General features: G+C 44.9%; 1 protein-coding gene and 1 long non-coding RNA gene across 6 annotated transcripts; one reads left to right on the top strand and one right to left on the bottom strand.

Moving 5' to 3' along the window:
* On the top strand, nucleotides 1–27984 carry SERPINA10 (serpin family A member 10). 5 transcript variants are annotated; one of them, XM_090033938.1, is made up of 6 exons: nucleotides 417–441; nucleotides 12343–12464; nucleotides 14743–15480; nucleotides 18315–18588; nucleotides 19407–19554; nucleotides 27395–27984. In XM_090033938.1, the coding sequence occupies exons 2-6, from the start codon at nucleotides 12389–12391 to the stop codon at nucleotides 27584–27586; spliced, it is 1428 nt and encodes a 475-aa protein (XP_089890064.1). In that variant the 5' UTR covers nucleotides 417–441; nucleotides 12343–12388; the 3' UTR covers nucleotides 27587–27984. The 5 variants fall into 5 exon arrangements, with proteins under 5 accessions (XP_089890067.1, XP_089890065.1, XP_089890064.1 ...); XM_090033940.1 differs by lacking the exon at nucleotides 12343–12464 and adding an exon at nucleotides 9712–9769 and having other exon boundaries at nucleotides 425–441; XM_090033937.1 differs by lacking the exon at nucleotides 417–441 and adding an exon at nucleotides 9715–9769.
* Nucleotides 15501–18998, bottom strand: LOC149872153 (uncharacterized). The gene is made up of 3 exons (XR_016440365.1): nucleotides 18834–18998; nucleotides 17715–17775; nucleotides 15501–16742 (listed from the first exon to the last, which is right to left on the bottom strand). It is a non-coding gene; the product is annotated as an uncharacterized LOC149872153 (long non-coding RNA).
* Nucleotides 27985–27995: the final 11 nt, after the last annotated feature.

Raw genomic sequence — 27995 nt, 5'->3', positions numbered from 1 at the left:
CCCAGAGATCAGCTGACAAGGTAAGATCAGATTTGATCATCTGAGATCAATGGAAAATACAAAACATTATTTTGTTTCTTTTAGATGGAACAAAATTAGGGACTGCCATAACTACCAGTCCCTAGGCTATTTTAGGTGATTGCAGTTTCCATCTCTATTGTTGAAATTGCTTCAGTGTGCAGAAGAGAATTCCAGGGAAACGTTATTTTGTTTCTTTTAGATCAATAAGATGTCTAGTGGAATATACCTCTCCCTGATTTTACCATTTAAAGGAAATACATCTTCCATTGTGTACTGATCAGTTAATTTCTAACAGACAAAATAAGACCATTATACTTTGGAATAGCAAATATTTGTTGAAGACCATCACTGGACAGTCACCTTCAACTACTTTTTTAAATGTGGTTGATTGAGAAAAGTAACAGAAGAGCTACTGGATTGGTAAGATATAATTGTTTTAAAATTTAAATATATATCATGGGAAGGAGGATTATAATGTCTGTAAAGTCTTAATGTGATTTTGGCATTTTAAACTGTAGTACATTTTATCTGCATTTTAAGTTTGGTGGAATATGAAATGATTTAATGTTCTCTTAGGGAAACCTTTTAATATAAGTTATTTTAAAGAAGAAAAACAAAGTTTACACCCATTCTTTTATTTTGCCATAATTTTTTTTTTTTTTTTATGAAATGCCTTTTTGGTTCTACAAAGTAAACTTTTTTGGGAAGGAAAAATATTTAGCATAAAACTATGCAAATACAAGCCTTATAATTTAGAAAAATGGCAAGATTCTTTCTAATTCTTCTATTTTCCCGGTAGGCCTGACTCATAACTTTTCTTTGTAATTCACCTTCTTAGGCGTGTTATCAATTTGTAAGCACAAAAGGCCTGACTGCAGTCAGTCAACTCTTGGATCTCCTGGTCACCCTGATCAAACCAGTCTTGGTGTTTCCTGGTAGAGAATCCAAGTGTTTCTCTGCAGGCACTAAAGCACTGCTGATATTCTCCCACTGTTGGCTGTTGATGTGCTGATGGAAGAGGTCTCTCTTGACTGGGTCCTCTCTTGATTAGGTCATTGACCTTTTGTAATAATTGTTTCTGCTTCAGACATCATTTGGGAACCAATTTGGGGGACATAACTGAGCAGATGAGTCAGTGACTGATCCAGCAATAATCAGCTCCTATGTAGGTCACGTGATGTAGACCGCTGCGATTCAAGTACAGTAGAGTAAAACCAGATTTTCAGGTTTATGAAACTATTTGCGCTTGGTCTGTTTGTTGTTGATCTCACTGAACAAACTATAGCCATGCCATGGTCATCAGGTTTGGTTCCCTGCATGAACACTGTGTGCCCCTGGAGGCTGAGGGGGCACAGCAAGCTCCTGCAGGTGGCTGTGGTGCTGTTAGCAGTGGAGCGGAGGGGTGGCGAGTGCCAATCAGTGGTTGGCAACCACCTGCAGATGCTGCTGGCAGTGTTGGTGGTGGCCAGGGGTGATCATGGACCTCACACAGACGTTGCTGGCAGTGTTGGGGGGGGGGGGGGGGGGCGTGTTGAAGAGTGGCAACTGCCTGCAGGCACTGCTGGCAGTGTTGACAGCGCCTTTTCGCAGGGGGTGCACTGCCATGCTCAGGGGGTGCACCAATGGTTCCCTGGAATCCAGGGGAGACCTGTGCGTTTGGTGTATTTGTCCTTATTTCTCCGTCCCTCTTTAATTTGTGTGTTAGAATCATAGAAAAGTGAGGCTGAAAGGGACTTCAGGAGATTTCATAGACATTAGGGCTGGAAGGGACCTTGGAAGATCATTGAGTCCAGCCCCCTGCCCCAAGGGCAGGAAGTCAGCAGGGATCATAGAGTCCAGCAAGATATACATCCAGATATCTTTTGAAGGCATCCAGAGCACATGCTTGAACCACCTCCGGTGGCAATCTATTCCAAACATTTGGGGCTCAGACAGTAAAGAAGTTCTTCCTTATGTCCAGTCTGAAACGGTCATGGAGGACTTTGTGACTGTTCGAACTTGTAATCCCTTGGGGCGCTCTGGTGAATAGACATTCCCCCAGATCCTGGTGAACACCCCTGATGAACTTATAGGTGGCCACCAGATCACCCCTGAGCCTGCACTTTTCCAGCCTGAAGAGTCCCATGGCTCTCAGCCTCTCTTCATAAGGTCTGCTTTCCTGACTTCTGATCATGTATGTGTTGCTCTCCTCTACACCCTCTCAAGCTTCTCCATATCCTTTTTGAATTGTGCAGCCCAAAACTGGACACAGTACTCTAGTTGCGGCCTCACCAAGGCCGAGGACAACAGGAGGATGACGTCCTGGGATTTACTTGAGAAGCATCTCTGGATGCAAGCAAGCATTTTGCTTGCTTTGCTAGCTGCAGTGTCACATTGCAGGCTTGTATTCATCTTGTGGTCAATCATGACCCCCAAGTCCCTTTCCTCCATAGTGCTAGTCATCGTAGCACTGCTGAGCCTATAAGGATGCTGCAGATTTTTCTTCCCAAAGTGGAGAACCTTGCATTTTTCAGTGTTAAACACCATCAGGTTCTCGTCCACCCTTTTCTTAAGCCTGTCAAAGTCAGCCTGGATTGCCCTCCTGTCTTCAGGTGTGAACGCTTTACCCCAGAGTTTGGTGTCATCAGCAAACTTGGCCGGTCCGCTTCTGACTCCAATGTCCACATCATTAATGAAGATATTTAATAGTATAGGCCCAAGGACAGAGCCTTGGGGGAACCCACTGGTCACAGGGCACCATGACGACTGACTTCCATCAACCACCACCCTGTGGGTCCTACCACGGAGCCAACTGCCCAGTCAGAGGATTGTGGTGTGACCGAGGCCAGAGTTAGCCAGTTTTACTAAGAGGTGATCATGAGATACCAGATCGAAGCCTTTTTTAAAGTCAAGGTATACGACATCAATCTCTTGTCCTTTGTCCAGGTGATAGGTCACCTGGTCATAGAAGGAAATGGGATTGGTCAAACAAGACCTACCCGCAACAAACCCATGCTGGCTATTCCTCAGGATGTTGCCATTGGCCGGCCTGTTAAGAATGGCCTGTTTGATAATCTTTTTTAAGACCTTCCCTGGGATGGAGGTCAGGCTGATGTGCCTATAGTTTGCTGGATCCATTTTCCTCCATTTCTTGAAGATAGGCATGACATTGGCATTCTTCCAATCATCAGGCACTTCACCAGAGCACCAGGCGTTCTCGAAGATCCATGCCAGGGGCTCAGCTACAATGCTAGCCATCTCCTTGAGTACCCTGGGCTGTAAACTGTCAGGACCAGCTGACTTGAAGGTATCCAGCCTCCCAAGCTGTTACTTCACAAGGTCAGTATTGATGGAGGGTAAGGAATCCCCCTCGCCCAGGCTTCCTTGTCCTGTAGTGGGCAGGGGCGGCCCATGGGACTGATGAAAGACCGATGCAAAGTACCCATTTAGCAAGTTGGCTTTTTACTGGGCGTCAGTAGTCCCATCTGGTTTAGCAGGGGTCCAGTGTTGCCCTTGCTTTTCCTCCGGCTCCCCACATATCTAAAAAAGGACTTCTTGTCATCCTTGATACTTGTAGCTAGTTGGGAGTTCCGTTGCAGCCTTAACTTTCCTGGTTTGCTCCCTGCAGGTCTGGACCTGTGCTGGGTATTCCTCCTTGGTGGTGGATCCAGTCGTCCATCCTTTGTAGGTCTGTCTTTTTTAGACGCAGAGGTCCACTAGTTTCCTGGAGAGCCAAGGGGGATGCTGTGCCCTTTTCATAGATGCATAGATTATAGAGCCAGAAGGGACCCAATGGATCATCATGTCTGACCCCCTGCTCCTGGCAGGAAAGAGGACCAAGGTGAGACAGCCCCAGCCAGGTTATTGTCAAGCCTCCTCTTGAAGACCTCCAAATTAGGTGATAGGACCACCTCTCTTGGAAGCCCATTCCAGACTCTAGCCAGCCTTATTGTACAAAAATTCTTCCTAATGTCTAACCTAAATATACTCTCCACTAGTTTGCACCCATTATACCTATTTACTCCCTGGGGCGCTCTGGTAAACAGCACATCCCCAATCTCCTGCTGTCCTCCCCTGATAAATTTATAGGCAGCCACAAGGTCACCCCTCAGCCATCTTTTATATAGCCTGAAGAGATCCAGATCGCTCAAACTCTCCTTATAGGGTCTTTCACGGAGACCACTAATCATGCGAGTGGCCCTCCTCTGAACCCTCTCCAGATCCTCCGTGTCCCTCTTGAAGTGCAGTGCCTAAAACTGGACACAGTACTCCAACTGTGGCCTGACCAATGCCGCATAGTGGGGGAGCATCACCTCCCTCGATCTGTTGGTCATGCATCTTCTAATACACGACAAGGTGCGACTGGCTTTGTTGATGGCCTCATTACACGGCTGGCTCATGTTCATCTTGGAGTCAACTATGACTTCAAGATCTCTCTCAGCCTCTGAGCTGCTGAGGAGGACATCCTCCAACCTGTAGGTAGGCTGGGAATTCCTCCTTTGTAGGTGGAGTACCTTACATTTGTCTTTGTTGAACTGCATCCTCTTAAGTTCCGCCCATTGATCTAGTCCAGGTCAGTCTAACTGCTCCCTGCCCTCTGGTGAATTCACTTTACCCCATAATTTGGTATCATCTGCAAACTTGGAGAGGGTGCTCACCATACCCTCGTCCAAATCACTGATAAAAATATTAAATAACACTGGCCCAAGGACTGAACCCTGTGGCACCCCACTGCCCACCTCCTTCCAGGCCAAGAATGACCTGTCAACCACCACTCTCTGGGTGCGGTCCCTAAGCCTGACTGTGTAGGCATCCACTCTACAGCCCGTTAGCTTCCCTATGAGAACAGGATGCCAAACTGTGTTGAAGGCCTTCCTAATATCCAGGTAGATGACATTGGCCTCCGCTCCTGTGTGAAGGCAGTGTGTGACCTGGTCATAAAAGGCTATAAGGTTTGTCAGCCAGGATCTACCTGTGATGAACCTGTGCTGGTTTCCTTTCAGCATCGTTTCCCCTGCTGGGCTTTCACAAATATGCTCTTTGATGATTTTTTTCTAGTATTTTCCCAGGAATAGAGCTAAGATGGACTGGCCTAAAGTTACCCGGCTCCTCCCTTCTCCCTGTCTTAAAAATGGGCACCATGTTGGCCTTTTTCCAGTCCTCAGGGACCTATCTGGAGCACCATGAGAGCTCAAATAGCCGTGCCAGCAGCTCAGCAATAACACTGGACAATTCCTTCAGCACCCGTGAATGGAGGTCATCTGGGCTGGCTGACTTGTACCCATCCAGCCCTTCCAAGCGCTCTTTAATTAATCAGCACTATCCTTCTGTGGTCTGGTGCCTTCTGGATATCTGTCTATACTCAAGGTGGGGGGATTGTCTTGGTCAGTAATAAGGAATACTGAAGCGAAGAACTCATTGAAGAGCTCTGCCTTTTTGTCTGGATCAACCACCAATTGACCTGATTTGTCCTGAAGGGGCCTTATGCTGTTCTGCACATTATTTTTGCTTGCTATGCATCTGTAGAAGGACTTTTTAAGGTCCTTGATTGTTGTAGCCAGCCTAAGCTCCAGTCCTGCCTTGGCCTGCCTGACTCCCTGCAATAGTGTGCCAGGGTGGTGTATGCCTCCTTGGTGGCTGCCCCTTGCTTCCACTGCCTATACATCTCTTTCTTTGCCCCCAGTCTTTCCTTAAGCTTCCTGTTAAGCCAAGGGGTTTTTTTTAATCCCCTTAGCCCCTTTCCTGTGTAAGGGGATAGACTTCTTTTGTGCCCCGATGATCACTTCCTTGAGAAGCTTTCAACCTTCTTGGACCCCCCATTAGCCCAATGCTCTTGAGTTCGGCCATCTCACTAACTAGGTTCCTAAGTTTACTAAAGTTGGCCCTTCTGAAATCTAAAAGTTTAGCATCACTGGATATTTTTCTCACCCTTCTCTGGATCGTGAACTCAACCAAGTGGTGGTCACTATCACCCAGGTTACTGTGTACCCACAGGTCCCCCACGAGATCATCTCCTGTTGCTAAGACCAGGTTTAGCAAGGTGCTACCCCTGGTGGGACTGGACACCATCTGGGTTAGGTGGAGGTCCTGCACAGTGTAAGAACCTCCTTGAACGGCTTGTTTTGGCTGCCTGTTCCTCCCAGCTGATGTCTTGTCTAACCTGTACCCCACCCCTCAATGCCTACCACCCAGTTGTGCATAGAATCCCACCATGTTTTGGTTAGCCAACTAGGTCATACTGTGTGCTAGCAAGCAGGAGTGCAAGTTCCTCCTGTTTGTTTCCCATACTCCTGGCATTTGTGTAAAGACATTTAAGTCCCCCCAGTGGGTGCTCTTGGTGTCCCTTTGCCTTGATGGCATGTGTTCCCCTAGTGCTTACCTGGTTAGGTCCGGTGCCTTGTCTGTGGCTTTCCAACCCTGGGTTCTCATCAACCACCGGTTCCCCATCCCTTGTCAAACCTAGTTTAAAGCTCTTTGGAGATCAGCCAACCTGCGGAGAATAGATGCTTACCTCTAGGAGAGAGGAAGATCATCCCATCCTAGGAAACCCTCTCCCTGGAAGTGCTGGTTGTGGTTACAGAATCCAAATTCCTCCTGAAGGCACCATCTCTGGAGCCACCAGTTGACTTCCCTGATACAGGCATCCTGGCGCTTTCAGCTATGGCCAACTGGAAGGATGGAGGAGAATACCACCTGTGCCCCTGACTTTCTGAGGCTGACCCCTAGCTTGTGGAAGTCCTTCATGATGCAGTCAGGACTCCTTCCAGCCGCATCATTAGTGCCCACATGGACAAGGACCATTTTTGCTGCCTTTCCTCTGAGATGGAATAGACTTTGCTTGCACTTCCAGGATCACACCTTTGAGGAGCAACCACTTGTCCTGAGCAACTCCCCTCCCCTTTGGGTTGTGGCCCTTTAGGGCCTCTCTGACGAGCCTCCTGAGCTTGTCAAAGTCAGCTTTCCTGAAGTCAAGACTTCTGTATTGCTGACTAAATTGTCAGCTTTATGGCGGATGTTGAAGGTGATCAGCTCATAGTCACTGTCACCCAGCTTCCCTTTGATCATTAGGTTGCTGATTAGGTCATCTCCCATTGCCAGGTCGAGCAGCGCTTTACCTGTCATCGGCCTGTCGACATCTTGCATCAGACAGAGCTCATCCACTCACGAGAGAAAGCTTTGCGACCACTTCGATTTGGTCGAGTACTCTTCCCATGAGATGTCTGGGTGGTTGAAGTCTCCCATGACAACCATGCACTGGGAACATGAGGCCTGAGCCAATTCCCTGGTGAACTCCTGGTCAAGCTCTTGATCCTGGGTTGGAGGTCTGCAGTAGACTCCCACCATTGTGTCCCCCGTGCCATGTTCCCCACGGATTTTAACCCAGAGGGTCTCAAATTGTCCACCCTGGGTGCCAATGTCAGCTTGCAGGGAAACGTAGCTCTCCATGACATAGAGAGCTACACCCCTGCCCCTTTTGTCCACTTTATCTCTCCTGTACAGGGTATAGCCGTCTATAACTGTGGTCCAGTCATGGGTGAAGTTCCACCAGGTTTCTGTTATCCCTATGACATCATAGTTATTTGGGTTAAGCAGGAGGAAAAGTTCCTCCTGTTTATTCCCAAGCTCCTGGCATTTGGGTACAGGCAGGCAAGTGTTCCTTTGGGGGCCCTTGCATGGCCCACAGCTCACTCCAGGGCTGGGGCAGAGGTGGGTTCCCTTAAGTACCTTGGCCTGCTGGCTTTGCAAGGGTTGCTCAGTGGGCCAGCAGTGGCAGTATTCCCCCCATCCCCTGGCGGGTCTAGTTTAAAGCCCAGCGGAGCAGGTCAGCCAGTCTGGCTGAGAAGAGCCTCCTCCCCAGTGGAGAGAGGTGGAGGCCATCCCTTTCCAGTAGCTCACTGCCTCTCTCACCAAAGAGCAGACTGTGGTCATGGAAGACCACATCATGGGATATTACCTAGTCCAGTCCCCTGCACAGGGCAGGACCACCCTTGTCTAAACCACCTAAACTGCTCTTTAAAGAGGTCCAAGGATGAATATTCTACAACCCCTCCAAAATACTGTTCCAATACATAACCACCCACAGAGTTCATAAGTTTTAAACAACAAATCTCACGACAAACATAGAAACTTCACTCAAACTTCAGGCTTGTATCAACATAAAATTTTATGCGAATTTCAGTTTTAGTGCAATAGTTCCACCCAATCATTTGAACTCTTGTTGGAAACTGAGCGGTTAGAGCATAATCATCAGTTCTGTACATGAACCTAGTTCCACCTCAGAGGACCTGCACAAAGATTACACAAGGCAGAAGTGGAGCAAAAAAGTTTGAGTGCCTTTTTAAAAAAAGTGAATTGCAATCTTCCTTCTTAGATGATGCAATTATATCACTGTTGTCACTTGAGTTAATAGAATTTTCTACCATACGTGCAGAAAATTAAGGAATATAGAGCACTGAAGTGAGCATGAAAAGTAAAATAAGACCACACATGATGTGCAAGTAATAGCACATATTTTATTTAAAGGTAAAATTAGATGGTGTGTTCTGTAACCTAGCTCAGTGTTTCTCAACCCATGGAACATATACCCTGGGGGTACGCGAGACATGGGAAGGGGGTACATGGGTGTTTCATTTTGAGTTTGGCCTGCCTCCCCACCTACCAGGTTGGAGGCATCTTTGCCTGCTCAGGCAAAAAGTTCCTGCCACCACACCTCCCACTGTGTCTGGTGTGCCAGGGCTTTCACTCCCCAGCATTAGTGTGCCAGGGGATAGGGAGGGAGACCCCGTGCAGGCTGCTATGCCCTGGGCCGTGGTCCACGAGGAAAAAGTGGGACTCGGCTTATGGCGGTGAAACTGGAAGTGCCATGGTGGGACTTTTGCCGCATCAATTGGCAGGGTGTACATAAAGTACCAAAGGTTGAGAACTGCTAACCTAGTTCACTAAATTTTTGATCAGCATAACTGTATATGGAAATAGATCATCTTACCTAAACTGAAGTTTCTGCTACTGGGACCGGTAGGAGCTGTAAGTACATGTACCTAGACAGGAAGAGCAGGGTCACACCATGGTCCTGTTGGCCAATGAAGAAGCATACTGATGAATTTTCAACGGAGCCATGGTGAACTCTCAGAATGGAAGGGAGATTCTACAGCACAATTCAGTATGAAGGGAAAAGCAGGAGGTGAATTCACATCCATCCTCTACTTCCAACCTCCAAAGCTCAGTGGTTAGCTGATCTCAACTGCTAGGAGGGTGTAATTCAATCTGGCAGTGAGATCCAGCCAGTCTCAGTTTTTACTTATTTGGAACTTGGGTATTGTTAAAAAAGGATAAAATATTGGAGACTGTCCTGACCCCCATTGAGTTTAGATTTAATAAGTGTATTATGGGCATGGAGGCCAGGTGCAGACATTACACTCATTCCAGTGTAGGTGGTCAGAAACTCATCTAAACCCGTAACAGAACAGAAGTACAGCACACACAGACTGGTTTTAAAATGGTGGAATCTAATCTAAGATAGACCTGGCTGGATCTAAACCACAGGTTTTCAACCTTTTTTTAAGGAGCATACCCCTTCTGGTGATGGTGACTGGATGCTTTTGTTCAGTCTGAAGTTTGTTCAGAAGTTATGCCATTTCTATACAAAGGCATTCAGATGGCATCAATTTTTTTCGTCTTCCTAGCCTTATAACACACTTTTGAAAATTGCAGTTCTAAGAAATTGCCTGCTGAACAAAAGGAAAAAGGAAACTGAAATTTTTTTGATAAGGTAGGATTCTACCCTGTATTATATTGGTAATAATTAATATATTGCTTCAGTTATTCGGTACATACAGCATCTTGACTTTGGAAACAGGAAAACTAGGCAAATTGGTGTTTGAAACAGCGTAGAAGAGCACAGGTTATGACTACCACTTTAAGGGGTCTGAGCAGGCAGTAAGCAGCCTGCAGGTGGGAGCAGGTCCAATCAGGCAGTCACATGTTAGGCAGGAGGCCACCTGATTGGTGGAGAGGCTGGGAGTGTGGGTATAAGGCTAGGGCCCAAGTGCAGCACTGGCAGTTGCTACAGGGGTCCAAAGGAATAACATCACCCAGCTGGAGAGCTCCTGGCTCCCAGAACAGCTTAGAGATTCAGGGTGGAAACTATGGGGATGGAGGAGGTTCCTGGTCCTGAGGCATGACTTAAAACTGCACCCTGCTGGGGAGAACGGTGTGGTGGGGCTGCTTGTGGCAGGGCAGTCTTCAGGAAATGCCACACCTGTGCCTCCCCATCAAAAGGTGAATATGGGGAGCCAGAAAGCCTCAGCCCCTGCTGCCTTGTGGGTGATCCTGTGGAAGGGAAAGGCTAAGGTGCACACCCTGATGGAAAAGCAGACTGGGTAGGGCCTGATGTGAGATCCAGGCTGGGAGAAGGGGGCCTGAGACAGGGCCCAGGCCCGCTGAGTGAGGCATGAGGCCCAAGGGGCATTAGGCCCAGAAGCCCAGTGAAAGAGCCAGGTGTTAAGGCCCTAGAAGGCAGGGTACTGAAGCCCCAGTGTGGGGCCCAGGGGCCCGGGTAGGTTTGAGGATGCCTGAGACCAAGTTTGGGCTGGGTAAGGCCAAGTGTGGCCCAGCTAAGGGGTTGGGGGAGTATTAGCAGATATGAATGTCAGCTGCAAGGCATGGAACACAGTATAAGGGAAGGTTTGGATCTGTTTATTTTGTCATTAACATCAGGGCAATTAAATGGGCAGCCTCCTGCCTGGGAACAACTTAAATTACATCAAAGGCATGGCAGGAGACACAGATGGGCAGACTGCCCTAGACAAGCAGGTGGGCCAGCATGTGGAGCGGCCCTGGGTCAGCCCACTTGTTACAAAGAATAATTTTGAATGTGGCCTTTTGAAAAATTTAACCTTATTATTCCAAGGCTGTAATGAACAGAGGAAACTTCTGCATGGATGTGCTTAGAAATCAGTTTGTGAGAGAATATATTTTTTCTAAATGTAATACAAGGGTCTTGCACTCTGTTCACTTAACACTGAAACAAAAGGAATATTTTCAGTCAGTTGATACCATTGATAAACCTGTCTCAGCGTTTGCAGGGTCTTACAACAAACACATCATTATATCAGCAAAGTATGAAAGATCAGGCAACCACAATACAAACTGAATAGGGATCCATCTGGAGGAGTACAGAGTCTGGTTTAGAAGGATGAAGAGTGAAATGGAATGAACAGCTGCAGACACTACATTACAGTGGTGTTGTATTCCCCTGCCCCACCAATCACCACCACCACCAAGGCTCAGTAGACACAAACTGTAATAAAGGTAAACTTTTAATTATTGTCCCTTCCACTCTCTGCACAGCAGGATTTTCAAAGAGTCTCCATCTGTTACCCCACATACAACTGTACCCTCCTTCATGTCTGTAGGAGTGAGTTCATCTACTGCTCCCACAAAAAGCATTACAAACGTCTTGCTCCTGCAAAGACGGCACTGCTGCTAACAGTGAAATGCGTCTAAAGATCATAGAGTCTACTCCAATATTAGAAAACACACACATCAAGTTACCTTTCTCTTGCCAAAACCCTGCTGCCCACCAATATAAAAACATAACATTTTGTATGAGTGGTATATAAGGAAGGAGGTAGTACTACAAGCATAATTAAAACCGAGTGTCATTTTTTTCTCCTTACTTCTACCTTTCCTGAATTTTTCCATGTGTGAACATAGCTAGTGAAAGGATGATACTGACATAATGAATCAAACAGTGAGTGTGAAATAGCAAAACATTTTTCAGCATCATCCTGTACTCCTAGCTGGAAAGGCTGTACTTTCTTAGCAAAATACCCAGTATGTATAAGCACCATTTTAATAAGAAGATCTCTAGAGATGAACACATGAGCAGGTTAATCCATGGAAGGTCAAGCTGTCCTGATTTTCAAAAAGGGAGAAACAGATGACACAACCCTATAACAGAAGTGGCCCTTACCCTTGCCACTTTGCTCCTGGTTTTCATTCATGGATCCATGCCCCACTGCTTTCCTACAAATAGATGCAAGAGAGCCCATTCTTGAACGGTTGTTACCATCATATTCTCACTTTTACTATTGTTACTTTGTCAATAAAACAAGGCTGTTTTCGCTAGCTTGAAGAGCTGACTGAAAAACTGAAGGGGGATTAATCTGCTTTGCCTTTACTCTCAGAATTTCTCCATAATGGGACTAAAATTTCACAGTAATCTTTTGACTAGTAGCAGGCTGAGATTCAGTTTCAGTTTTTATATACATGTTTTATACATAATGTACAAACAACCCCACGGTTATCAAAAGTCATTTCTCTCTCTGTTCCTTTTTCTAGATTTGTATTTGTCTTGGCAGTGCTCACCCACTTCAAGTAGAATTGAATGTACAAAGCACATCTGAAAATCAGATCCTGGATCTCAAATTTGAGCACCTCATTTGAAAACCTGGGCCTTTTGTGTTAAGTATAGCACGTTTTAAATGCAGCATGGAAAGTCAGACAAGGTTTCATAGATTTCATTGATTTCATAGACATTAGGGCTGGAAGGGACCTCGGGAGATCATCGAGTCCAGCCCCCTGCCCAAAGGACAGGAAGTCAGCTGGGGTCATAGGATCCGAGCAAGATAAGCATCCAATTTACTCTTGAAGGTGTTCAATGTAGGTGCTTGAACCACCTCCGCTGGCAGACTGTTCCAGACCTTGGGGGCTCAGACAGTAAAGAAATTCTTCCTTATGTCCAGCCTGAAACGGTCTTGCAGGAGTTTGTGACCGTTCGACCTCGTCATCCCTTGGGGCACTCCGGTGAACAAACGTTCCCCCAGATCCCGGTGGTCACCCCTGATAAACTTATAGGTGGCCATCAGATCACCCCTGAGCCTGCGCTTTTCCAGGCTAAAGAGTCCCATGGCTCTCCGCCTGTCATCGTAAGATCTGTTTTCCTGACCTCTGATCATGCGCGTGGCTCTCCTCTGGACTCTCTCAAGCTTCTCCACATCCTTTTTGAATTGTGGAGCCCAAAACTGGACGCAGTACTCCAGCTGCGGCCTCACCAAGGCCGAGTACAAGGGGAGAATGACGTCCCGGGATTTGCTCGAGAAGCATCTATGGATGCAAGCCAGCATTTTGGTCGCTTTACTAGCCGCAGCATCGCATTGCAGGCTCATGTTCATCTTGTGGTCAATGATGACCCCCAAGTCTCTTTCTTCTGTAGTGCTATCCAACGTAGCACTGCCGAGCCTAGAAGGATGCTGCAGGTTTTTCCTCCCAAGGTGGAGAACCTTGCATTTTTCGGTGTTAAACACCATCAGGTTCTTGTCCGCCCATTTGCTGAGCTTGTCCAGGTCAGCCTGGATCACCTGCCTATCTTCTGGCGTGGATGCTTTGCCCCAAAGTTTGGTGTCATCTGCGAACTTGGCCAGTCCACTCCTGACTCCAATGTCCACATCATTAATGAAGATGTTGAACAGGATGGGTCCCAGGACAGAGACTTGAGGGACCCCACTGGTCACAGGGCACCACGATGAGTGACTGCCATCAATTACAACCCTCTGGGTCTGACCACGGAGCCAGTTTCCCAGCCAGCGGACCGTGGTGGAGCCAAGGCCACAACTGGCCAGTTTGGCCAAGAGGTGATCGTGGGATACCAGATCAAAGGCTTTTTTGAAGTCAAGATATATGACATCAATCTCTTCTCCCTTGTCCAGGTGATAGGTCACCCGGTCATAGAAGGAAATGAGATTGGTCAAACAAGACCTACCCGCAACAAACCCGTGCTGGGTATCCCTTAGGATGTTAGCCTGGGCCAGTCCATCAAGGATGGCCTCCTTAATAAACTTTTCTAAGATCTTCCCCAGGATACAAGTCAGGCTAATGGGCCTGTAGTTAGCCGGATCCACTCTCCTCCCTTTCTTGAAGATTGGCACCGCATTGTCCTTCTTCCAGTCTTCAGGCACTACACCAGAGCGCCAGGAGTTTTCAAAGATCCGTGCCAGGGGCTGGGCTATGACACTTGCCAGCTCCTTGAGTACCCTGGGGTGCAAATTGGTTCCTTGGGTAGATGTGGTATCTTTTATTAGACCAACTAAATAGTTGCAAAGAACAATCTTTCCAACTATTTACTTGGTCTAATAAAAGGTATCACATCTACACAAAATGGCTACAACCAACAACTCTAAAGCATGGAAATTCAGGCACATTTATAATGAACTTTAGGTAGCACATTAAGTGGATCCATGCAAAAAATCTGGATCTCTCTTTTGTATTCATTTTAAGAATGGAAAATTCTTTCCTCCATTGATTTGATTTTGATACTGACCATTCAGGCTTCACATTTTTGGGGATGTATTTGAGGGGTATGTAGATGAGAGTTACATGATTGAAAGAGCCTGAAACTATTTGACCTCTCTCTGTTGCACATTTGTTAAAGGACATAATAAGCCCAGCAGTCCATAGAGCCAGCACGATTACAATAATGTTTCAGAGGGACATAATGGAATAATGTGGCTGGGTACACATCTCGCTGCCTTTGACTCTCCAACCCAAATAACTCGTAACTGGGTCAACTGTGGGCCATCTCTGGCACAAATATGGAGCAAGGCTTAAACTCATCTCTCTGGATTAGCAATGGAGATGCCTTCGCTTCTCTGCCACTCTGTTCTCCAACCTTACCCCTCTAGATACAAAGTACTTTTAATTAAAAAAAAATGTAAGAGTAATTTTTCTCCTTTTCACTTTCAGTCCTAGAAAGCAACTCACAGCTGGACTCCAACATGAAAGCGGGAATTTGTCTTCTTCTCTTATGGGAAATGTGCCTGGGAATGAACACCTCTTCTGTCGAGACAAGAATGCCAGAGGAGAACAAAGAACATTTCTTGTCAAAGAAACAGACTTTAAGCATTTCTGAAGAACGCTTTCACCATAAAAATATCCCAAAGCCATTTGAAGTGCAAGTCCCTTTAGAGTCCACTGTTTACAATGTCACTGAAAAGAGCACAAATTTTGGATTCAATCTCTACAGAAAAATAGCCATGCAACATGATAACAATGTTCTTTTCTCCCCTCTCTCTCTGTCATTTCTCATGGCTGCCTTTATGCTTGCAACCAAAGGGGAAACAAACAACCAGATAGTTCAAGGTTTAAACCTCCACCTTTTGAAGGACAAAGAGAATCCTTATCACTTGCCAGCTTTATTTAAACAACTGAAGGAGAACATCACAGCAAATGAAGAGTTTATTCTTCAGGAAGGTAGTTTTGCTTTTATCCAAAAGGATTTCTGTCTCAATGAATCTTTCCTCAATTTATCCAAGGAGTACTTTGACATGGAATTCCTGAGTGTGGATTTTAACAACTCCACACAGGCAAAGGAGGTCATAAACCAGAATGTTAACAAAATGACCAAAGGAAAAATCCAAGAGCTTTTTGACGATTTTGACATACATGCTAAATTGGTTCTTGTGGATTACATATTTTTCAAAGGTAAATATAGATTTTATTTTAATCTATAAAACTACCATTTATGAAAAGACCAGCGGTCCGACTTTAATCTCAGTTACATTAGTGTAACTACAAAGACATTCTGAGATTTGTATCACTACTCTATATTTGTAACTGAGATCTTAGACATGTCAGATCAACGTGTCATTGATACTGAGTTAGCTGCAAACTGGGTGAGTATGTATATCAGATACACATTCCAACTGATATGGTAATTCAAATACAAGTGTTTTAATTTCAGGAAAAAGATTTTTTAAAAATGCAATATTTTCCCCATCCTCTATTTCCTCTTTCTGTCCTCCAGTAAATGATTTTTAACAGTACTGCCAACATCCTTGAATGCTGTAGACCTCTATCCACTAAACAGCTGCAGCACAGAGGTAATGAAAACTTTTCAGCATGATGTTAATGTGTTTCAACCCTTTTCTAAAGGGTCCACTTCTAAGGCTTGAATATGTTGTTCAGTCTCCACAGAATCCATATTCTTCTTACCAGAACCTTTATTTAATGCCTGTTGTAATGGTGGCTATGACATGGGCATGTACTTTCCATGGGCTAAGGCACCAATTAATCTCTCAGACAGCACTTTGGCTAGGACACAGTACAGTTGCCAAAGACAGCATAGTGAAAAGAACCATTGCTAATCAGAAATATTGCTCACCCTTTTCAGAGTACAAGAGAAAGAAGTTACTAGAATCCTGAATTCCCTGTGCTTGATGAGAGAAATGTAGTCAATGAGCACAGTGCAGAGAGGTTCATGGTCTGAGGGGAGATATACACATGCCACAAACCAGCTCCAGACTGGAAGCTAGGGAGAGGCTGTCTCTGCAAAAATTTCTTTTCTCCACTCCAGGGAAGGGGCCACTTTTTTTACAGAACCACCAAAGCTGGATCTCACCGCCCAGATTAAATTGGTCCAGGATAAGGACCCTTCTGTTTTCTTTAGTGTCACTAATCCAACGGAGGCCAATTGGGACTGAATTCTGAACCCTGCAGCTTCCCCTGATTTAGGTGCTCTTTCTGATGGTATAAATCAGGCCAATGAAGCTCCATTTATGCTGTACCAGTCCCCTGAAAACACTTACAGTCAGGAGTAATCTCAAAGCTCTTCTTATGTGTGCCTGATGTCCAATCCTGTATATAGAGATCTCAGGACTGAAAAAGTGGCTTCAAAGGCTTAAACCATACATAGCTCCACAGGACACCAGAAGGCAGAGAACTCTCTCTTTCCTGGAAATCTTCTCCTGAAAAAACAATAGAGATCCAAAGTAAAGAGAGAAAGAAACAAATTGCAGGGCAGAAAACGCCAAGGCAGTAGTTCAAAGATTTCCACTTTTGGGCATGTTGAGGACAAGTGCCCAAAGACTGCTTATCAGATATAAAATCTATAAACTGCATCTAAGACAATTTAGGCTTCAGTAGATAGAAAACAGCACAGTAAATTAATATTCTATGAACTACGCAAGGCAGAGAATAACACATAACCCTAAGGCGTCAAAGTCATTTGGCCTTTTGCATTGGATGAATCACGCAGAGCCAGCCCCTTGGGTCTGATTGGACCCACGCACCCTCCCTCCCTGAAAGCCAGATGCAGAGCATGTGTCACCTACTCTAACTGGTCCAGGATTGCTCCACATGTGGCCATTGCTGTGGCCAGTCTGGGACCAGTGCTGGATGCAGCACCCACACCAAACTGGCTGAAGAAGGTGCTGCATGATTGCAGGTCCTGGACTGGCTAGGTTGGCGGGGGCAACCTGTGTGGCATGCATCCGGGGCCTGTGTACAGGGCTGGTCTAATGTGCACCATATGCAGTGTCGGTCAACTTCAGACTCAGGGACAGTGCAACAGCGGCCCTGCAAGCTGGGCTCTATCTATCAAAAACCCCTGACAATCTGCAAGTCAAAGCATTGTTTACAGTAGCTAGCACTTCCAAGTAGTTAAGGGTAATCTAATTTAGGAATGTGACAGCCAAGTCTTGATTTGGCAACATAGATAATCATGGCAACCTCTGCATTTTGGGAAGACATCAAGCAGGAATTGAAAGAAAACATCTTTGGCCACCATTGCTAATTCCAAAGCCAAGAACAAGAACAAGCCCAGTTTGGACACAGGCACTGGCAACCTCTATAGGAAATAAGTATCAACATATGCCTTCATTACTTTTCCTAATTTCTCCGAATACTTTCTCTATCATCAGACTTGCCTGACATCTTACCTTAATTGAATCCAACTGAACCAGATTTCATGCAGATCCCAAAGAGAGAGGATGATTCTGTCTAGATTAGAAATGAAATGTAGTGATTGGTATAATTGATAAAGATGATGACTCAGCCCACATCACAGTACTTCACAAGATAGCCCCTGTCAATGATCTATGCATAAGAATTTATGGAGGTATAACTTTTAAAAAGAGTGCTGAATAGGTAGAGTTGTCTTCCAATGAAGAAGGAACAATCAAGTAACAGGTCAACAAAGGAGGTGAGATGACAGGATTTAAATACAAGTAAAGGGATATTCATTCATTTTGAAAAAGTGTGGGTTACTGTCCACACTTAAAAAAGGGACAAAAATATTTGCTTATTTTTCCCTCTTTCTTCAGGGAGTGAATCAGTTCAAATTGGGCATCAGTGCCCTTTGCTATAAAGAGTTTAAAAGTAGACTTGCTAAAAGGTTGTCACCCATTCATTCCAAACACATAAGGCCCATGATCCTATGAGATGACATAGCAATACATATAAAACTTTTAAGAATCTCTGAATTGTTACCATAAGCAATTTTAAGTGTAAATAATTATTTTCTTTTTTTGTCCCCTCAGGCAAATGGCTTCACCCATTTAACGCTAGGCTTACAGAACCAGAGTTTTTCCACATAGATAAATACAGAAGTGTGCAGGTACCCATGATGTTCAAATCGGACAAAGTTGCCTCAACTTTCGATGAGAACTTAAGATGCACTGTGGTAAAACTTCCCTACAAAGGAAGAGTACACCTGCTGATTGCTGTGCCAGAAAAGGAGGGAGATTATGTTTCACTTGAAGACCACTTAACAGCAGAGCTTGTGGAGTTGTGGCTCAGAAACATGAAGACCAGGTATAGCGTTGCACAATTTGACATCCTGTTCATTGCCATTTCCTTTATATTTACTGTGGGGAAAAAAAAGTAAAGCAAAAATTATCTGGTTCCTTACCACCCACTAATACATTAGTTTCTGTGTGGAATCAACTGCATGTTCATAGAGGATGAGTCCTTTATAGCAAACCAGTCCCTGAAATGAAAACATTCATTAATCTATGAGTGAGAATGGTTTGAAAGATTAATTTAAGGCTCTGACTCACCTCTTGTCTTCCACTAAGAAATGCTCATTTCTGGCAAGTTACAATCCAGCCCCTCCAAGTCCATGCTTTCCGCAGTCCTGAATGTCAACTTAAATTTGGCACTTCCCTCAAAGTAGAGTGGTGAACCAAGAGTTTACTTGTGAATGGACTTCCAGCCTAGGCCATACAGACCTGTGTAGATACAGAAATGACATGGGTTGAATTATAACATTATTCTCATATTAAAATGAAGTTCAGTAGATGACTGTTATTCTACAGCCATTCTAAATTAATTCATACCTTGTATTCAAGTTACTATGCGGCTTGAATTGTCCAGTGACTGGCAAATACAATGAAGTAGAGGTTTCAACCAATATGGCTCTGAGTTTTTCATGAGGAAAGGAGTTTGCCTTGATGTGATTGACAAATTAGGTAGGTTCAACCTACCTAAATACAGATAAATTTCAACTTTCACCTTTTCTGTAGCGTGTTGCTGAATTCAATCCTAGCGTGGATTTCCAGCAATATTTGAAGTGTTCCTTACATGTTCATATATTCCTAGAACTAATGACTGTTTGTTGATTATTGTTACAGAAAAATAGATTTTTTCCTTCCGAAGTTCAAACTAGACCGGAACTACCAAATGCATAAACTCCTTCAAACTCTAGGAATTAAAAATCTCTTCACAAACCAGGCAGACCTGAGTCAACTCACAGATCAAATGTATGCCAGAGTATCACAGGTAAGTCTTACAAGTTCCTTTACCTTATGGGCATTATGTTGCTTCATATAATTTGTATTCAAAATTTCTAAAATAAAAAGATTAGGACCCCATTAGCCTACTTAACTATACAAACATGTAGAGCTAGATCTAGTTAAAAGATCTAGATGGAACTGAGGCACTGAAGTTCAACATTTTTATCTATAAAATCTTGCCCCCTAACTCTCATCATAGTCAAATGGTACCTCCTGCCTGACCTTAAATGTTTTCTAGAGTTCTGCTTCTGTAAATGCCTCAGATTGAGGCAGTTCAGAGTCTAGTTCATGCCTAAGCTTAGCCAAAATCCACAAACAAGGTACCTGAGGGATCAAATCTGCTAGGTATACTCAGAGAACACTTAAGGCACATTGACAAGATTGAGCACAACAAATAAGTTTTAATAGTTTTAAGATGCAGAGGGTGCCAATGGGGTGCCTGCCTTTTATATAATAATAAGATAGAACAGTGCCTGAGGCAGTAAGAGACGTTCTTAGCCTGAGAGGTTCAAACTACCTCTCTTGCCTTTTGGAAGACTAGGGGTGTGCAAACCAGGCCCTATTCAATTCTGATTCGGCCTGAATCAAGGACAGTGATTCTATTCGTCGATTCAGATCACTGTCCCTGATTTGATTCGGCCAAATCTGAATCTGAAGATTTGATACTGATTCAGACAATCAGCGATTCCAACACAGACACAGCTTTAAAATGTTTTTTCTACATACCTCGAAGTACCAGCACAGCTCATGAATGCTGTGACGCTGGGGCACATGGAACATTCCACGGGAATGTGGGGGGGCCCTCCACATACTTGGCAGCGAACCCGGAAGTGGACTGGAAGTACTTCCGGTCCACTTCCGGGTCCGCCAGGGAGCCCACTAGGAGGCCCCCCCGCACCTCCCCTGGTTTGGCAGTTGGCTGCAGGGGGACCCTAGGTGTCTCCCCCAGACCCAGGAGGCACCAGTTGCTGAGCCAAGGGGCCACGGGGGAACCCACTGTGAACTCCCCCATGCTTCTGTGGGACACTCCACAGATGTGCACCCCAGCATTGTAGTGTTCACGAGCTTCCTGCTACCTAGAGGTATGTAGAAAACACATTTAAAGCTGTGTCTATGTCCAAATCTCAGAATCTTTCCAAATCTCCCTGAGTCAATTCAGAGGGCTCCGATTCAAGCTGGAGAGATTAAAGAGTCCTCTGGTTCAATTCAGAGATTCGGCCACCGAATCAGGCTGAATCTCCACAGAATTGAATCGGGGCTGAAGCTTCGCACAGCCCTACAAAAGAACACCTTACCCACCATAAAACAGGCTTAGATTGCTGTTAGGATACCCTCTGCCTTTTGTGTTGATGCTGGGCCACTGTAGCGAGACGTATTCAGGACTTAGTGTCATGCTTCCTCTCTCTGACCTACTACGTATAGTATGTTAGAGCACTTGTTAAAGCACATGTACCTGCATCTAGGACTGCTTCTATATCTTGGATTATGCAGACACTGAGAATAAAAATGAAATAAAATGCCTTATTTTGGCTACTGTTAACCAAATCTTTAAGGAGGCAACAGTAGGAAGGGATTTCTTGCACCTTGTTCCCTAGCCAGGGAACCACCAGAATCCAGTACCTGCTAGCACCATGAGACACTACAAAAGGTATTTCATACCAGAGCTGTAGGTCTGGTATGTAGTAACCTTCTAAAGGTCATTGTAGGTGTCTGCTCAGGGTTATTCAACACGCCTGTATGGTAGGGTTAGAAGACAAAGAAGAAGATAAGAGCTGCTAAGCTCAGAAAAGGAAGAGACAATGGAGAGAGACTGAAATCTATTGAGGAACCAAGATGAGTCTGAAAATTGTGAGAGAACAAAAAAGATAATATGCAGGGACCATGACAAACAGAAGACAGAGGGCTAGTGATTCACACCAACTGCAGACTCAAGAAGAATCAACAAACCTGTCACCAGTGCACATTCAGATAGAAAGTGTGCTGTCTCCTAGGATCAAGGATGATACATGGACCTGATGCTGGAATAGAATCCTAATGGCCACTATGAAGAATCTATCAATCATCATCTAACTGTGGCCTTGGGTCCACCATGATCCACTGGCTGGGAAACTGGCTCTGTGGTTGGACCCAGAGGGTGGTAATCGACGGAAGTCAATCATCATGGTGCCCTGTAACCAGTGGGGTCCCCCAAGGCTTGGACCAATATTGTTCAACATCTTTATTAATGATGTGAACATTGGAGTCAGAATGACACCAAATTCTGGGGTAAAGCATCCACACCTGAAGACAGGAGGCAATCCAGGCAGACTGGACAGGCTCAGCAAATGGGTGGATGAGAACCTGATGGTGTTTAACACTGAAAAATACAAGGTTTTCCACCTTGAGAGGAAAAACTTTCAGCATCCTTATAGGCTCAGCAGTGCTACGCTGGCTAGCACTACCAAAGAAAGAAACTTGGGGGGTCATTATCAACCACAAGATGAACATGAGCCTTCAATGCAATGCTGCAGCTAGTAAAGCGACCAAAACGCTGGCTTTCATCCATAGATGCTTCTCAAGCAAATCCCAGGATGTCATTCTCCCCTTGTATTTGGCCTTGGTGAGGCCGCAGCTGGAGTACCGTGTCCAGTTTTGGGCTCCACAACTAAAAAAGGATGTGGAGAAGCCTGAGAGAGTCCAGAGAAGAGCCACGCGCATGATCAGAGGTCAGGAAAACAGACCTTACAATGACAGGTTTAGAGCTATGGTGCTCTTTAGCCTGGAAAAGCACAGGCTCAGGGGTGATCTGATGGCCACCTATAAGTATCTGGGGGAACGTTCGTTCACCAGAGCACCCCAAGGTATGATGAAGTCAAACTGTGAGACCATTTCAGACTGGACATAAGGAAGAATTTCTTTACTGTCTGAGCCCCCGAGGTCTGGAATAGCCTGCCATCAGAGGTAGTTCAAGCACCTACACTGAACACCTTCAAGAGAAATTTGGATACTTATCTTGCTGGGATCCTATGACCCCAGCTGACTTCCTGCCCCTCGGGCAGGGGGCTGGACTTGATGTTCTTCTGAGGTCCCTTCCAGCCCCAATTTCTATGAAATCGGAGAAATCCATATTAGAACAAAAAGCAGCAAAATTCAATAAAGGTGTCATTGGTAGGTGTTGCATGGCTTTGGGGAACCTCTTCGTTGGCGCCCTGCCCCCCAGTGACGTCAGGGTGAAACTTGATTCCAGTGCCCCCTAGATGGTGGCACCACCCCTTTTCTCACCTGCCACATCTTCAGTGTTATTGTTGGGGAGGCAGCTCCCTGCTGGGGGGACCCGGAGGGGTGTTGACCCTATGGGTGTCTTCATGGGGCTCCAAACCTCCCCTTTACCCCACCCTTACCACGTCCTCAGCCTGGGTAGATGCTGCTCCCCGCAGGTCTTCCCACACTGCCCACCTTGATAGGGTTGGGTCTTCCTGGTCATCAATTTTTAGGGGCCCATCCCTCATGTCTGGGTCAGCTTCCCCTACCGAGAAACTAAACCTGCCCTGTCCCGGGTCAAACTGTAACTGAAGAAACTCAACTGAAAATGACCGGCTTCTGCTGGTGGGCTCCCGAGATTCCCCCTCTCTGGGCCCTCAGTTCCTTGGGGAAGACTTGTCTGTCCTCTTTATCTTAATAGCCATGTGTACAGGCAACCGCCTTGTGTCCAGCCTTTACCGGCTCTTCTGGCGTCACCTCCCTGGGGCCTGGCTGACCTGTGGTCCCGTTGCTCTGCTCTCTCCAGCTGGCATCATCTACTTCCCCCTCCTGGGGGCTTGTGATTCCCTGTGTTCTGCCTGCTGTAAGTCTGGGGATGCCCGTGGGCCTGAGGAGCTGTCCCCAGCCCCGGCGTCTGAGCTCCAGGTCGGAGCCCCTCTGCTTCCTGGCGGTGTCCCTTGAGGCTGCTGCCTCTCACTGGGGCTCCCTTGGCCCTGTCAGCCCCTGAGGCTGCCTTCCACCTCACCTGTCTGGGTCTCCAGCAGGCACCTGGCTCCTTCTCATGGTGGCTGGAGCTGGAGCCTACCAGCTCCGCATCCGGCATCTCCCAGTTGGCATTCTTCTCCTCACTCCACGGCACCACCTCAGCTAGATCCCCGGCTGCCTTTTGAGCAGCCCGTGCTGCTCAGGAGCCATGGCCCCAGCTGTCACTGATATGCAGCTCAAGCAGCTGCAAAACTGCTGAACCTGCGTTTGTGTCAGCATCGGGTCTCTTTCCAGCTGCTACCTGTCTCTGTTCCTGTGGTAAGTATCAGGGCGTGCTGATCAGGGTCTGGTCCACGCTGTGGGGGGGGCTCCTGCCTCCCCTCTCACAGAAGACTATATAGAAATAAGAAAGGACAGCATGGACAAAAGCAAATCTTTGTGGGTCTTTGGGAAAGTATGGTAAAGAGGTGTTACTGAATTGGTGGGGATCCTCAGGGATATGAGGTGTTATTCAAGAAAAATAATAGTGGGAATTGTGCCAGCATGGGAGATTTTAACTACTAAAAGCTCTAACAGGAGCTCTGCAGACAGACCAGTGAGGTCAGAGAGTTCATTATGCATGCAGTGCACAGGCTAGGGGTGTGCAGCCATGCTGCTGCATCCCCTCTGGGTCTGCTCCTGCCTGAATACTTAAGCATTTCCCAGTACATTTAGACACAGAGGCTGCCTATATATGTGCCGATTTGCATTCTAATTATAATGCTCTAGCATCACCTCACCATCATGTGTATTAAGCCCCCACACATTTTAAAATGGCGGCTTGGGCACTTTGTTGAAATTTCATCTAATAAGACTTAGATAAAGCATTCCACGGCCATTTTAAGTGTGTGGAGGGCATTGGGGCTTAATTGGAGTAGATATCCACAAACCATACTAATTAAATTCCCTCCCCCCTGCCAAACTCCTGAGCATGTGTATAGGCATCCAGAAATGATAGTCAGCAGAAGCAGGAACTGAAGACATTTCCATACATTTTGTAAAGAATATCTGAAGACTGTAAAGCACATGCTGGCCAATCTGAGCTAGGCATGAAATCAGGCAAGGGGGAGGGGCAGCATTAAGTCCAAATCTTGACTTTTGGCTTGTTGAGGAAACAAGTATCTTGCCATGTTACAAAATAAGTCATATTACAAATCCACAAAATGAAGAATAAAAATATCAAGATTACACAGTGATATCATCTTAGGCTTGTGTAAGAAACATCATCCCCAGGGGACTTAATGTTCACAATCCTTTAGTTAATACACACAACTCCAGCACAACTGTACAAGAGAACCTCAGCAAAATGGGGGGAAAAATCTTCACCTAATCTACGCTAACAGAAATCAAATTAAACAGAACCTACTTACACTACTAAACTATGAGATTTAAAACTGAAGACATACTTTATCACTAGGCAACATACCTGAGCCTTCTACCAAAAAGTCTGATGAAAGCTATCCAAAATAAGAGAATGTATAAGAGTTGATTCTGAAAAGGGCCACCAGCAGCATAGGAGAGCACCAATACAGCACCATCCAGAACACCAATTATTAACCTGTCACAAAACTCCCTTTCCCTTTAACTTTGTTGAAGTATCTGTGCTCTTCAAAGGCCTGAACTTCTGCCCAGAGAAACAATCTGATAAGATACTGGTATGTGGAGAATTGGAAGAATTCTTCCACAGAATTTGCCTAAATAAATATTTCTACAACCAGGACAAAAGAACCTAGGATTACCTTCCTGCCACAACATAAGACAAACAACAACAAAAACCCAACTGGACACCTCGGAGCAGATAGAACCACATACTGCACTAGTAAATCAATTGAGCTAGCAAGAAAGCTAACAGCAAAATTCTCAACAAAAGCTAGGACCACCATAACCTCTCCCCTTTAAAGAGAAAAGTCACAGTCCCTAAAATCCAACAACAAAACAGTAAGCAAACCAGGACACAAAGAAGGAGCTACTGTCATCCCCAACTGTCAAGACTACATCAATGAGACTCTAAAGAACTCTCTCACATCAACTACTATAAAGATCTTGGGGAAGACATCACACGAGTATTCACTGTTGAACTGGAAATCAATATCAAATTCTTTGCATGCCAGCTTAAAAAAAAAATCTGTTCGTACTTCTCCCCCATTATCCCATCCCAAAAACATTTTATATGCTCCCAAAGTTTCATAAACAGAGGAATGTTGGCAGACCCATCATATCCAACTACATACAGTACCCTCACTGAAGAGCTATCAGAATTCATAGGAACCATCTTGAAACCTCCTATCATTCAAAGGCCAAGTTTTCTACAAGACACAACAGACTTCCTCAGCAAGATCCAGAACATCAATCCTGTCCTCGAGAAGACCATTTTTGCAACTCTGGATGTCACCAGGTACACAGTAATATTGCACATCCTAAAGTCATAACCGCTTACCTGAAATGCCACACAGACTACACTTGGTTGCAATCACAACCTATTACATAAGTACACTTCGTCCTCACCCACAACTTCACTATCAACAACCAACACTTCCTCCAAACCATGGCACACCTTTGGGCACAAAGATGCTCCACAATATGCTAACCTCTTCATGAGCCACCTAGAGGAATTTCTTGAAAACTGCAGCACCAAACCCTGCACTGCACCTGCTTTACATAGATGCCATTTTCATCACTGGAACTGAAAACATGGACTGGCGTACTGATTTTTACCATAGGTTCAGTTGCTGCCACCACTCAGTCGTTCTCCCTGCAATACTCCTATGCTAACATCAACATCTATACCAACACACTGTGATCTACATCAAAGATGGCACCCTACAAAACTATATGCAAAAAAAAGCCATGGACCACCATACTTAGTCCACAAAACCTGCAATTGTACCAAACATACCAAAATAGCTGTACTCTACAGTCAGCACACCTCAGACATCACCATACTGACTTAAAAAATAGTTGTGCCATCTACCTCACCAAACTGAAACTGCTTTTATCCAAGCCAGGGCACTTCAACAGAGAAACAGGCCATACCTTTGAAAGAGCTACCTAAATACCCACCAGCAACCTGCTACAACACCCCCTCCCCACATACCCTTGTCATTTACTGTCCCACATTTGAATGTATAAGAAAGATCATCAATTACAGCCAACACTTGAAAAGACAAGACCTTAAGAGAAACATGAGAGAAATATGCCCAGCCTAAGAACCAGGGATAAGACGTAGTGGTTCTTGAAATTAATCTGCCTGATGGGTGATAATGACCATCTTAAATGGTCTTGCTACAAACTACCCCCAGGTTACTGCATTTCTCTTTGTCTTTTAGCCACCTGATAATCTCTCTTATACCCCCATTTTATTTACATTGGAATTGTGCACAAGCCTTTGTTCCGTATCTTGTTTAGCTCTGCTGTATCTGCATTTTTTTAATCAGACCTAAGAAGGGTAGTGGCACCCAAAAGATCATCTGTGTCCCTCCCAACTATTTGGTCAGTCCAAACAAAAGATAATCACCCACAAAAATCTTTGCCAAAGTACAAATACTGAAGTTGTCCAACTACTTTCCAAAATATATGTAGAAAAGCTTCTTAAAATCTGATCTGACCACTAAAAAATTATGAGCAAAGTAGAGCATCTGTGCTGATTCATATTCAAGGCAATGATGCTCTTTGTAAGTACAAAAGTTCTACCCAAAAGCAATTCTGCAATGTCAGAACCACACTCTGAACCTCAGTTGATTCCTCTGCATTGAGGTTCACCACAGATTAGATGTTTGGAAATTTGAGAAGCATTCTCCATGTTATAAAATGAAAACACTGACAGCATTATATTTGTATTTTAGGTTATCCAAAGAGCAGTAATTGAAGTGGATGAGAGGGGAACTGAAGCAGCAGCTGCTAGTGGGTCAGCAATTACTGCATACTCAGTGCCACCTACTATTAAAGTGAACAGACCTTTCCTTTTCATGGTATTTGAAGAAACTTTTAAAACATTGATATTCATGGGCAGGGTGGTTAACCCTACAGAACTGTGAATAAAGATTATGGTTTCTATCTATGTCATGTACCAAATTTTATTTTTATTTTCTTTAAACTATTACATTGCATTAGTCAGAGCTAAGTATCTGTTAAATACATAAAATTAGATCAGAATAGCTTCCTATTTTAAACCAGCAGCAGGTCCTATTACACTATATTTTGTTAATGTCAGAGTACCCAGATTACCTCATTGAATCAATAATTGCAACAGAGATGTGTTCAAAAGCTATATGTTATTTAATACATTTCCTGACTATCTTCTAAAAGCCATTCAATAGTAGGCTTGAAATTGCTGATGGTACACTGAAATAATCAGTTAGAATCTTATGATTCTGTGAGCTAATCTAGCTATTTCTGTACTGATGCAAACTCAATAAAAGGATTTGGGTTGAAAGATGATGGTGT

The sequence above is a fragment of the Crocodylus siamensis genome, chromosome 2 (genome assembly GCF_052110815.1).
Source record: "Crocodylus siamensis isolate JL-2025a chromosome 2, ASM5211081v1, whole genome shotgun sequence".
In the NCBI taxonomy this organism is placed as follows: Eukaryota; Metazoa; Chordata; order Crocodylia; family Crocodylidae; genus Crocodylus; species Crocodylus siamensis.
The sequence above is the reverse complement of the archived record's forward strand: the minus strand, read 5'-3'. Positions and strand labels throughout refer to the sequence as shown.

What these genes read in the sequence shown, in the direction of transcription:
- SERPINA10 (XM_090033938.1), top strand. Translation starts at nt 12,389, where the DNA reads ATGTACAAAGCACATCTGAAAATCAGATCCTGGATCTCAAATTTGAGC. An exon ending in TGAAAACCTGGGCCTTTTGT is followed by an intron (nt 12,465 to 14,742) that starts GTTAAGTATAGC and finishes TTTCACTTTCAG; the next exon opens with TCCTAGAAAGCAACTCACAG. An exon ending in TGTATGCCAGAGTATCACAG is followed by an intron (nt 19,555 to 27,394) that starts GTAAGTCTTACA and finishes TTTGTATTTTAG; the next exon opens with GTTATCCAAAGAGCAGTAAT.